General features: G+C 40.7%; 2 protein-coding genes across 2 annotated transcripts in view; one reads left to right on the top strand and one right to left on the bottom strand.

The window, feature by feature from the left end:
• Positions 1–875: 875 nt before the first annotated feature.
• On the top strand, positions 876–8539 carry gdnfa (glial cell derived neurotrophic factor a). Its single transcript, XM_079659785.1, has 3 exons — positions 876–1679; positions 2659–2889; positions 5623–8539. The coding sequence occupies exons 2-3, from the start codon at positions 2685–2687 to the stop codon at positions 6186–6188; spliced, it is 771 nt and encodes a 256-aa protein (XP_079515911.1). The 5' UTR covers positions 876–1679; positions 2659–2684; the 3' UTR covers positions 6189–8539.
• Positions 8540–10885: 2346 nt separating this feature from the next.
• wdr70 (WD repeat domain 70) overlaps positions 10886–12403 on the bottom strand; it is a 42245-nt gene continuing 40727 nt past the window's right edge. The window contains exons 17-18 of the mRNA XM_079660478.1: positions 12087–12249; positions 10886–11489 (exon numbers count right to left, since the gene is read on the bottom strand). Coding sequence (XP_079516604.1) covers positions 11402–11489; positions 12087–12249 — 251 coding nt within the window. The 3' untranslated portion in view covers positions 10886–11401. The remainder of the gene's footprint in view (positions 11490–12086; positions 12250–12403) is intronic.

Below are 12403 nucleotides of genomic sequence, written 5' to 3'. Positions count from 1 at the left end.
GATTGGCTCCATGTAATCTCAGAATGGGCAGGGCGCACATAAATGCTTGAAAGAAAGCATGTATTGACAGGAAGCTTGAGTCTATGAGCAAACAAATATGAACCTTAATACCACTGTATAACAGATAAGTCAGTGTGGATTTAAAGTGTCAATGCTGGGATTTCTATCCCTTTATTGAACAGCCATCTTTAGCAGCAGTTCACATGTTAAATTAAAACCAGATTCTTGGAAAAGCAAGTGTTTAGTTGTTGGAAGGAGTCTGACTTTTCTGGCACATGAACACAACACGTTTAATTCTTTAAGGACTGGGTAGCTTGTGGAATTCAGTTGTGTGGAAGATGAAAGGAGGGTGCAGCTTGTAAATCATGAAGGGTGATGGAAAGGCTTTCTCAGGTGCCATTTTAGCCTTTCTACAGGTCTTCTTTTGTGGTCTGTGCAGTGTTGCCCCAGGCCCTGCTTATTGAATGACCAGATGCGCCAAGGTGTGTATGTGAGATACATGTGTATGTAATAAATCTGGAGTGCAATATATTGCCAATAAATATAGGTTAACATGACTATCAAAGTGTCCACTGTGCCCTAAATTCTTCTCTCGCCTATTTACAAATGTGTTCTAGTAAATAGCAAGTGAAGAGGGACACTTAAATGTGAGATGTGTATCAGACGGAACTTGACACCGGTGCGCAAAGAGAGCGCGGAGATCAGGTTAGAAACATGCATCGCAACAGAACATCTCCAAATCGCATTCCGCATACTGAAATCTAATCCGAGGACATCAGGATGTGTGACATAATCCCCAAGACATCTGAAAACTTCGCTCCTCCAAACGGGGCTCCCGGGGTGGTTTGGAGAGATATGTGGACCTCTGTTTGCTCTTGCGGGGATATATAAAAGAGGGGCGGACACCAACTGCCCCAAACGTCAGAGCGCACTTAACTATAAATCTCTCCAAACTGCCCTCTGCGCGCGGTGCGGTGTTATGCGCAGACATCTGTCCTCCTTCAGTCCAGTATGAGGACGACGCGCGTGGTGACTCTTCGAGCTACAGACACTATCTGACCCGGAGAAAATGGAGAATCAATACCCCCATCTGAGTTGTTTACTACGTCAAGATATTGTCAGATGTTGGCGATTATGAACATTTAAATCAGTTTTGGATATAACGACGTTTCAATTGTTTTATGAAGAAGCAGACGGGAGCTTTTCTGCTCTGTGGGAAACCGATGTTGTGCACCTTTTGCGCCTTGCTTATGCTCTGGAGACGCTGATGTCTTCATTGGACTCCTTTCAGACGGAGATGGTGGAACTCTCTCAGATTTCCAACGTGGAAACGTAGCATCCAATTAATCAGCGACTGCAACTGTACCCCGTAAGGCGCAGTGGCATTTGGTCCGCTCTCTTCAACACCTACCTTTGGACTCCAAAGTGTGGAAAGACGCATGGTTTGGTTGCTGCGCCGGATCGGAGTATGAAAAACACACCTGGTGCGGAATTTCATCTTTTTTTCAATGAAGACATGAACCGAAATTGAACTCCTTGTAAGGAATTTTTCGGATTGTTGCTTTTGAACTATCCATGCAGTGGATTCGGCTTGGGACACTCAATGAGTCGCGTTTTCTGTTTTGGATTTTCAAAACAACAGCCAAGCGAGTTTCAGGTCTGCATGGCCCATATTTAAGGTAAGTAAAGCAATATATTTTTTATCATTTGAGATTGTAAAATAAATGTATGGTAATATCTCCTAAATGTTTGTGCGCACATGGTTTACACGCTTCACTCCCACTTTCGTTGAAATAGCAAATTAAAATGCAACTTGTGCATTTGTTAGGACTTTCGCATAAGCTAGTATTTATCTATGCATAGCTGTTTAGGTTTACTGCAGACTCAACATGCCATTAGACAGAGTCACGCAAGCTTTGGGGATCGCCATCTGGCCAACTCACACCATTATTTAGGCTATGGTTGCCAACACGCTTTGGTGCGTGCTTTAACCAACGCATTTTTGTGATGCTCTTCCTCCGTGCCTCATTACAAGTAGCAAGAGCTGGCCTGATAACAACAACATGATCATATCCTCTTATATTTCTCATTGGTCCGTAGTGACTACATGGCTGCTGGTTGATAACAAATGCTTGTCATTTTAAAAACAACACAGGGTTTTTACGCACTAACGTACAATTATTTTCCTAAAACATTTTTTCTATATTGTTTACATATCTTGATATTATTAAGTTAGTAATTTTACTGACTTCATAATATTTGTTTCATTCAATTATAAACATTTGTTTTGGTGGGTTAACTCCATCAACTGATATTGATATTTACAACAAAGCCAGACAATGTGAAGATGAAAGCCTCTTGAAATGATGACACAAAGTTATAAATACTCAATGAGTCAGGGTAGGCCTGACCACACTGTTTCAAACTCTTTGCTGACTTCATTATAAACAAGAGTTGCCCTACACGATGACTGTGGTTGTATTAGACTCCTTTATAAGTAGTAGTAGTAGTAGTAGTAGTAGTAGTAGTAGTAGTAGTAGTAGTAGTAGTAGTAGTAGAAGTAGTAGTGATTTCTAATGAATAAAGGTATTCTGATTCTGATTATCAATTTTGTTTTATCTCCCAATTAAAAAAACATATCCTCTCCTATTTTTGCAGCTTTCTTCATAGGAACTGAGTCTAAGATGAAGTTATGGGATGTTTTGGCCACGTGTTTGTTGCTCCTGAGCTCTGTTGCTACACGGCCTCTCTACCAAAACACTCAGCCAGCCAAGAGGACTTATTTCTCCAGCAGCTACAGTGATTCTGCATCCCTGTCTGTGGAGGACGACGAGCCAACGTACCAGCGTGAAGACCACAACCTGCAGGAGATCTCCATGGAGGATCAATGTAAGACATTCTGCACAGCATGTTCTGACAAATACTTTAGTGCCGTGCAGTCACTGAAATTGTCTCTTGAATGATGGATAATTGGTTCTCATCGGGGTCACATAAAATATCTTTGCATTAAATAACATGAAACTAACTATTTAATCATATAGTTAAAAAGGAAACTAACATTTTCAGCCATGTGTTGACTTGTGAGAGCAATAGTAGGCAGCCCATAGCTTATACTGTAGATTTTTTAAAGGGAAATTTAGACATGAATGTGACACCGTTGGTTTGCTTGCCAAGTAATTTACACTAATTACACGTGAGAAACAGCAGGTAAAGTGATAGCCAGTGGGTTGAGCCAAGAGTGGAGAGTCCTACATTGATAAGGCTCTCAGACAGGAAGGTTATCAGAGGGAAGATCTTAATTTGTGTTTTATTGCTGCTGTGGGTTACATCACACTGATGTCAAAACAAGCCAGCAGCATGAATAAGAGTGTGAGCAGCTCCGATACCGGAGGTCGCTCTCCACATTTCTCCTTCTCCCTTTGTTTATATTCACCTCTGCCTCTCTGCGACATATGACATGACCTTTACCCATCCGCCAAAAGTCAGAATTCATGGTTTTATAAAATACGGGGTGTACCAGGTTGCAGGAATTTCCCGCCGAGAGGCTGGACAACACCGGAAAGTTTCAAGCATCAAGCGAGAGTTCTGTGTTTATGTTCATTTTAACAGCGACCGTGGGCAGGGATTTATTTTGTTTGGACCAATGTGACACTGTATCATCTTCACACAGAAGTAGAAGCAGCCAAGACCTAGATAAGGAATGGAACATTTGGACAAATGTTTGTCCTGCCACCTCATATTCTTGTTTGGGCCGTGGTGACATCACTGATGTGCTTTGTAACCCAAGACCATTAGCCATGCACTAATAGTGTAAACAATACTGTAGCTCCAAGAGAGGATGAATCTTTTAGTTTTTGTGTAACGTCTGAAAAAAAGGGGGTTCCTCTTACTTTTAACAGCTAAAATCTGCAGATAGAAGCTGTAAGAGGAGACTGATATTGTAGTATTCAGCCAATGATGGCACAATTTGCACCATTAATCGCTCCGTTTGATGTCACCGGCCCAGTCTGTGAGCAGGTGTACACTGTCGCCTGTCAGCGGACATACAATAGGAGGTGTCTAAATCAAAGGGCAGGTGTGTCTAAACAGATTGGCCCAGGCTCACCTGATATGCGAGCGGCGGCCCAATCAGCTGTAGAGTGCAGGCAGATCAGATAGCCTGTGTGCTGCCAGAGGAACAGGTAAGACAACAGAGATAGGCGACACTGCAATAGAGAGGCACTGTTAACCACAACACCACCTGCCAGACATTGCACCCCGTCCCATGTCTTTTTCACACACATCCCCAACTCACACACACACAGACACACAGGTAATGTATTCAGAGTTGGACCAATTGATACATTTCGGAGCAATATGTCTTCATGATTCTCATATGTGGTTCACTGTTGCCAGACCCACAGGCGTTAGAGTAGGAGAGTCTTTACTTTATAATAGAATCAACATGTAACACAGGAGGGTCCAAGACTTTCACTCTGTCCTCATCACTTCTGCCAGCAGATGGTGGAGAGCTGTGTTGGTGCATGTTTTCAGTTTCAAGCAGACTACAGTACAATCTGCTTCATCTAAATGACTCAGAGCATATGATATCCTTTTATATGGCCTTTGAAGTGTTGGCATTCAAAAAATTATATCCATGAAAGAGTTAAATGACTGAAAAACAATCTCTAAGTGCATCTCTGTTTTGGTGGTGTAATTGGACTGTGCCCATGTTCTTAATGCAAAATCATGCTTGCCTGATCCTATTGTTACAAAAAGTTACTACAACTACTCTCGAAATGTAACTTACAACTGTAACTTTATCTGCCAACTTATCCGCAAACATCTTGAAAGAGTCAATGCTGGGCACCTGCCCCACCATATGAACATCTCTGCATCAGACTTATCCATAAATCACCACACACCTTTTCTGATCTGCACATTTCTAAGTATTTATTTGAACTCCTCTGCATTTCTGTGCAGCCTGTGTTCCTTACTTTCTTCCCGAATGTCTTTTTCAGCCTTAAGTTTGCTGAACCGATCGATTTATTTCATTTACCTGTTACATAAGTATCTGCATTTGTGCAATTAAAAGACTAGATTTCTGCAATTTGTGAAATACACACATTCAATTTTGGCGTTCACTAGACTGTCTCCCCGTTTTTGTGCCTATTTCCAAAAATGTCTGCCTGTTCCTTGGTAATAACGAGGTTAACTGCTCCAGCTGCATTAACTTGCAATATGCAGAGAGAAGCTAACACTTAAATAGTAATAAAATCAACACTAACATATCATTATCTATTTATTTGGCTCACTGTGCAGTAGTGTTGGCTGCAATGTGATGGAAAAATGCACTGTGCATGCAGACAATTGTTAATTTAAAATGTGAGTTTCTAATTAATGGGAAGCAGTCAATGATCTGCATGTTTTTCATACTCATTGCTTAGTTTTATTATGTTTGATTCATATTTTGTTTTTCCCAAAGGCATATTTGAAGTCTAATTGTATATATGCTCGTACAGCCTTTGAAAGCAGTGGATTCTTGATACTATGGTGATATTTCTAAAAGTTGATGTCAGTTATGGCATTATTATTTGTATTATCAGCTTAATAAATTAATATTTCCCCCCCTGTATGTTTCAGATGACATCGCAGGTCCCTATCCAGAGCAATTTGATGATGTGATGGATTTTATTGAGGCTACCATTGGCAGACTCCGGAGATCATCGGAGACCGGCGAGAGCTCCAAGGGAAGGAGGGAGCAGAAGCAGAGGGGAGCAGCAAACACGGGAGGCCTGAGAGGCGAAAAGAGAGGAAATGGCGACAGGAGGCGTGGCCGGGGGCGAGGGGGAAGTCGAGGGGGTAAAGGAGGGCGAGGCGAGAAGGGGAGGGAGAGGGAGGGGATATCAGTGCAGACCCGAGGCTGCTTGCTAAAGGAGGTCCATCTCAATGTGACAGACTTAAGGCTAGGATACCAGACTAAAGAGGAGTTGATCTTCAGGTACTGCAGTGGGCCCTGTGTGGAGGCGGAGACAAACTATGACAAGATCCTCAAAAACCTCACACACAACAAGAAGCTGGACAGGGACACGCCCTCTCGCACCTGCTGTCGACCAATAGCTTTCGATGATGACTTATCTTTCTTGGACGACAATAATGCGTATCACACACTGAAGAAGCATTCTGCCAGGAAGTGTGCCTGTGTATGATGACAGGCATGACTTGAATCAGTGAAATAAGGATCGTCTTTGTGGGCTGATGGGATATCTAGTGGAGTGTATTTTCCGAAGGAGACACATGGAAGTATATAAGGCCACCTCTCTCAGTGACATGAGGAAGATGGGACAGTCAATACAGAAAGAAAATCCAACTTTACATTCAACAGTCCATGCTAAGTCATCATCCCTCCTGACCACTTTGGAGTTTCCGGTCATACACTTGCAGAAACGTACAATATCTGTAACAATTTGCAGGGGAGAACAATACTGTTACACTTCCAGATTTGCCAACTGTACTGTCTAAAGAAAGTGGAAGTGAAGAAAAGTGAAGACTAAGCTGGCTTTTTTTCTGGTGGATCTCATTTTCCCAGGAACATCAGTATTCCCTAGCTGGCTCCTTGCACTCCAGATGAACACAGAGATATGAGGAGTATATTCAGCTGCAGTCTAAATCACTACTCCATAGTCTGAATGTTGACATTTACATTCAGAGCCAATGGATGAAAAAATACCACATGGGAGTTCAGAAAAGACTTTTTGGTGCAAAGCATCTATATAAAATCTAATCATATATATATATATATACATACATATATATATACACGTGTGTGTAAGAGGTATATTTATTAAGATGGGAATTAACTTATTGTTATTTATTTCAATCCATTTTATAAAAGAAATTGTTGTTGTTTTTTTATTTATTTAAAAGCTTTGTTTGTCCAGGATAGTGGAGCTTTTTTTCAAACTAAATCTATAAAAGGTGATCCAGAACTGCTAAACACATCCTAAAAATACTTATTCGTTTTAGATTCCAGGGTCTCTCAATTCATGACTCCAAAGGATCATAATTAGCTATCCAGTTTAGGGAGGGTAGAAAGAGACACAGAGGAGGGGACCAATAAATGTTTTCGGACCTGTTGTTTTTGGAGCATTTTGAGAGACGGCAGGGTAAATATTTCACTTCAACTTTCCAAATGCGACTATTCTAAGACAAGGGGGGCTCCAGATGGGTTTCTCAGCAAATTACTCTTTGCTGCTGTTTATTTTCATTGTAGTTTTCCAATTAATAATCCAGGAGAGATTTAATGTCAGTCCAAATGGGAACCACAACATCTTTCACTTGAAATCTAAAATGAGTAGTAGAAGGAGAGTAGTGGTCTCTGAGGACCTGCAGGTGTCTTTGAGCATCCATAGTTTGAGTCACAGAAGCTGCTAGAATGCCTGCCTATCAGCGTGCGTTACCCGAAACCTCACTCTGGCCTTACACCAAGTCTGAGCAAAGGCTTTGCAGCGGTTACTGTCCCAATAGGCTTTAAAGTTCACAAGACTGCTTGTGTTTCTGTCTCGCCTCTGACAGACAGGTCTTACTCCCTGAAAAGGGATTTGAAAGTGATCCTCTAACACGAGTCTTAACCAAATATCCCTGTGGGCAAAGAAATATTGGTGGAGGCAGTTTAAGGAAGATCTAACTGCTGTAGCTGTCATCACACAACTGATGTAAATATCTCTAAGACTAGACATTTGGACAAAAGAATATGTTTTGGAATTACAGAGCAAAGTAGATGGGTAAGCTCAACACATGCTTTCTACATGTAATGACTTGTTCAGCCAGGTTTATTCCCAAACTATACACAAATATACATCCAGGATAGAAGAGGCTCTTTAAAAGCATGTTGCTATGCCTATTGAGACCCCGCAAGGGGATCGTTTTAAGTGGAACAAAGAGTGCCCTCGTGTAGGTTTTGATGTTAGCACGGATTAGGGACCAAGGTATCTGTGCCCACCCAGCAGCAAGCAAGCCAGCTTTACTGTGTAATCCCCCTGCACACAGAACAAATCCACTGCATCAAGCTGAATTTAGGCCAAACACTACACAGAGAGGGGAAAACAACTCTAGCTTTTATCACAGCATACCTCATCAATTGGATCATCTTCCCCTTTAACAACTGATTTGTGCATAAGCCTTTCCAGATGAGAATATGCAGTTAGGAGACTTCCCAGAAGCCTCAGAGTGCCTCGCTACTCTACGCTACTATACGTTAAAGTGTGTAAACTGTGACCACTAGCTCATCTCCATGATTGTTTGTTCAACTGTTCCTTGATGAGAAGTCCTCTGGTTTAGATGCAAAGGTAAACAAGCAAAAGAGAAAGACACAAATAAATCCTTAGTGTTAATATTAGACGAAGTAATTGGACTTCTCATCGCTCCTTATTGTGTCATCACCTCTGTGTCATGTCGTCTCACTTGTTTTGTGTTACAGAACCAAAGCTCTCTGCAAACTTTATTTTTGTACAATATTCATTTTATAACTTTTTACAGAATTAAACTTGTTTCTATTAAATGTATGTGTCTTCTGGTATTTTGCCATGTACATACTGCACCGGTGCCAGATGGTAAAAATGTGACTCTGGTGTGTTTACACAACCATCATGTAAAATTGAGGAGGAAAATTTGGGTTAAATGGAAATTGAGGGGATGTTTGAGATATGGCCTCTATAGTGGGGCATACATTCCTGAACACTAGCCCAGGGTCGAACAGTAAACAAAAGCTATCTGTAATGCACTGCTGAGCTGTAAATCAAGGCGCTGGAGAATGTTTCCACTGCGCAAAGAAGATCTGTAAATTCTGATGACAAGATGGCATCAGTACAATTATTGAGTCATTGAGCAGGGGCTTGAGGTGTATATATAATGTATAGCTGAGGTACTGCAAGAGCTTAATATTTCCAAGTCAATTCTTAAGCCTTGTAATGCCAAGTTGCAAGTCTAACAACTTCATTTCCAAATATTTCGGCCCTCTAAATAACATTCAGTTTTTGTGCCGTTGACTGCGCTTTGGTTTGCAATATGGCTTGTCTTTTCATTGCTTTGATCTAATAATTTAAGCTGTTATCAATAATTGTATATGAACAATGACTGGAATGACCTTGTGTACATATAAGGTGGCTTATGACAAACTTAGAGAATTATCACACAACTCTGCAGCGGAGCGTTTTGGCATCTTTCAGCTCTATGTTTTGTTTTCAAAAGTCCCACGACTTTAATGTTTTGTTTCAGCTAACGAGACACACATTTCCATTATGAGTTAGTAGAGAATATGGGACTAACAATAACCATGTAGCCAGAAACAGGAGGGATATTTTGCCCCATAAAGTTTGGATGTGTAAATAACCAAGAGTTTATTTCACCGAGCATGTGACAGAAGTAGTAAGCTAAAAAACGAATTGGATGTGTTTTATTTGTCTTATTACTGAGTCATCTACCTGTGCACAAAAACTAGCATGGACATATTCTGTATTTGGGGCATAGGCAAACCTTCAGGTACTGCAATACAGATAAAAAATACATTAAGAGTTGAAGGAAAGGACCATTTGCCAGGTTTGTATCTTAAAATGTCTGCAACTGGAGGATAAGGTTTCATCTCTGCACACAGCTTCTCTTCTCCACGTGCCAACTAGTTGATCACACGCTGGTGGAGTGAATCAAAAAGCAGTCAGTCCTCACCTCCTGCTGCTGGCAGAGAACTTTTGTTCTCAAGGAGACCTTGACGTCAGTGTCTCCACCATGAAGCCTATCTCCTCTAAACCCCCCCACTTTCTTTGCTCTTTAAAACATCACTCTTTGTTTTAGTCCTTCCATATTTCTTGTCTTTGTATTTCTCTGACTCAAATTCATTTTATGGCTACAGGAAGTATGCCATGACACGGAGACATTCGATTGTCTGCTTGTAACTCTGCTTAGGAATTTAAGACTGCTACAGTTTCACCCATTGCTAGCCAGTAAGTAAAAACACTAGTCAGATGTTGTATGGAGTGTAAAGATGTTCTGGGTCTTTATTTGTAAGGTAACATCAGATTCAGTGAGGAAGGTGGAGAGGGGGTTACTTATAATTAAAACCTCATCTTCTTGTCAGTGAAATGTGACATATGCAGAATGAACTATACGACTCAAAATCTTGTTACAAACTAGCTGTACTTGAAAACTCTCACGTAAAGTGTTGCTTGGTTGCATTCCTGAGAGATGTATAAAGAACACAAGCATGGGTTTCATTAGATCTGTATGGTGCGGTTTTCTCTGTCGGTTCAAATATGTTTAGACATTGAACACAAAGAGAAAATAGAGAAAAAGCTCCACCATGTTGTAGGTGTGCTATACAATACAGTTATTTCAACATTATTTGCTTTTGTAAGTTTAACACATTTAAGTGGGGAAGCAATTGGAGCCCCAAGAGACAAACTATTTGGTACTTGGGCTCAAGGTTGCATTTCATATTCCTCCTAAGACTGAGAGGTATGGATGAAAGTGGACCTTGACAATAAGATTATTATAATTTTTGTCATTTCTTATCTACAGTGAAGTTTATCAATCACCCAGGCTCTGCGAGGACAGGGTGTGCTTTATATCTGCAGATTGGAGCCAGTGCCCCATAAAAACGTTTTTGGCAGAAGAATGCCTTTGATCAGGTGGTCAAAACAGATATCACTTAATTTGAGATCAAATAAATATACATTTGACAAGAGAATACAAATCCCTTTATAGGTGAAATATAGAACGTAGGAAAGAAATCTATGGAATCAAAAAGGGAAGAGAAGTGTTGTATATCACATCAAATAAAACTGCACAGCTTCGTAATCAAGTCAAACCTTGTAAAATAACAAACTACAAAAGAATGGAATTGGCTGCAAGATTGTGTACTTCTTAGCAATTTATTTTTTACAAACTAGTAAACTGCGCTTCATAGTTTGATGAACACAACCAGACCACAAAATCTGGAGACAATTTATGAGGCATTAGAAAACTCCAGGGTTGTGGGAGGATAGGACAATAGAAATGATGAAAATAAAGTCAATAAAATCAAAAAACGACATAAAAAGCCAAGTTCTACCAAAGGTTGAATTGCAATGAGGGGAACATGAACAAAACGGTATAAAACTATGTTATGCTTGCACAGTTAAAATGCCTACACATGTGTGTGCTGCGTCTTAACACAGAAGTAGGCACATAAATACATATATGCAAACTTTACGAGGGAGGTCAGGGTCTGTACAATTGAGTAACTTAAGTGATGCTCCAATGCACAGTATCTGAGTGTAACCCATTGTTTTGGATTGATCCTGAGACCTCATGGTTACTGTGATGAATATACAAACACAGGCCCACCCTGTCTGCCATCTAATATAAAATGAGCTGCTGCTATGGCTCCTCAGATCTTGCGTTTCTTCCACTCGGGTTCCTTCTCAGCTTCCTCATCCTCCTCTGATTCCTCTGCAAACATGGGCTCTGGCTGGGTACTGAAGGGAAACAATGATGGGTCATTATTAAGCAGATCTTTTATTCTCCGGACAACTTTAGAGCAAAGCAATGGACAGCAAATTAAAGATAACAACCAGATGACGGAGCTGTGATGAAATGCATGATTTAAGAATTTAATAAAACAGCTTTGGAAAAATCCTTTCTTCTATAGAGGCCATCGGAGGCTTAAGGACGCAGATGAAATAGCTACAAAGTGCAGAGGAATTGTACTTTATTAGATTCATCTACTATAATGTACATCACTAGTGTATTTTATTTAACTAGAGTGTTGTAACCAGTCTGTGTTTGGCTGCAGCTTTGTTCCACGTTTACATAGCTGTCTGAGCTCGATAAAGATCTAAAGTTGGCCATTACGCTCCTTTTGGCAGTGTGGAGTGTGTACCTGTAAAACTCTTTAAACATGTATGTGTCACACTGGTAGGAAGAAACCCAAGAACCATCACAATAGCATGAGTAACGCTTCGGATACTCATCTTACACCGTCTGCTAATGAGAGCTAGCCCAGAAATGAGAGGAGATGAGGGGGACTGGGAGTAACAGTAAATAACTCAAATGAGGAAATTAGAGTTTCTTACAGTGTGTATGCCGGAGCAACCCAGTACGGGTTATCTGAAGCTTCCTGGGCGTGACGGAGGATCGCCTGTCGTGGGTTACTGTCGTCGGTTTTATCTAAAGCAATGTTCTTCACGATGAACGAAGACAGAGTTCCTCCATGAGCTGCTACTCTTCCTCCACGACCTATCAGGAGAAACATTTACAGGATTATACGTAGTTCAGACTTAGCTACAATAAAAACACATGTTTAATGAGGACAGAATTAGGACATGACTACAGTATGACACACTATTCACGCTGACACACACAAGTTAGCACATGACAAATAATGTGTTAA

This window comes from Notothenia rossii, assembly GCF_949606895.1.
Source record: "Notothenia rossii genome assembly, chromosome: 11".
NCBI classification, from domain to species: domain Eukaryota; kingdom Metazoa; phylum Chordata; class Actinopteri; order Perciformes; family Nototheniidae; genus Notothenia; species Notothenia rossii.
Note: the sequence above shows the minus strand (reverse complement) of the source record. Positions and strands in the feature narration are given on the sequence as shown.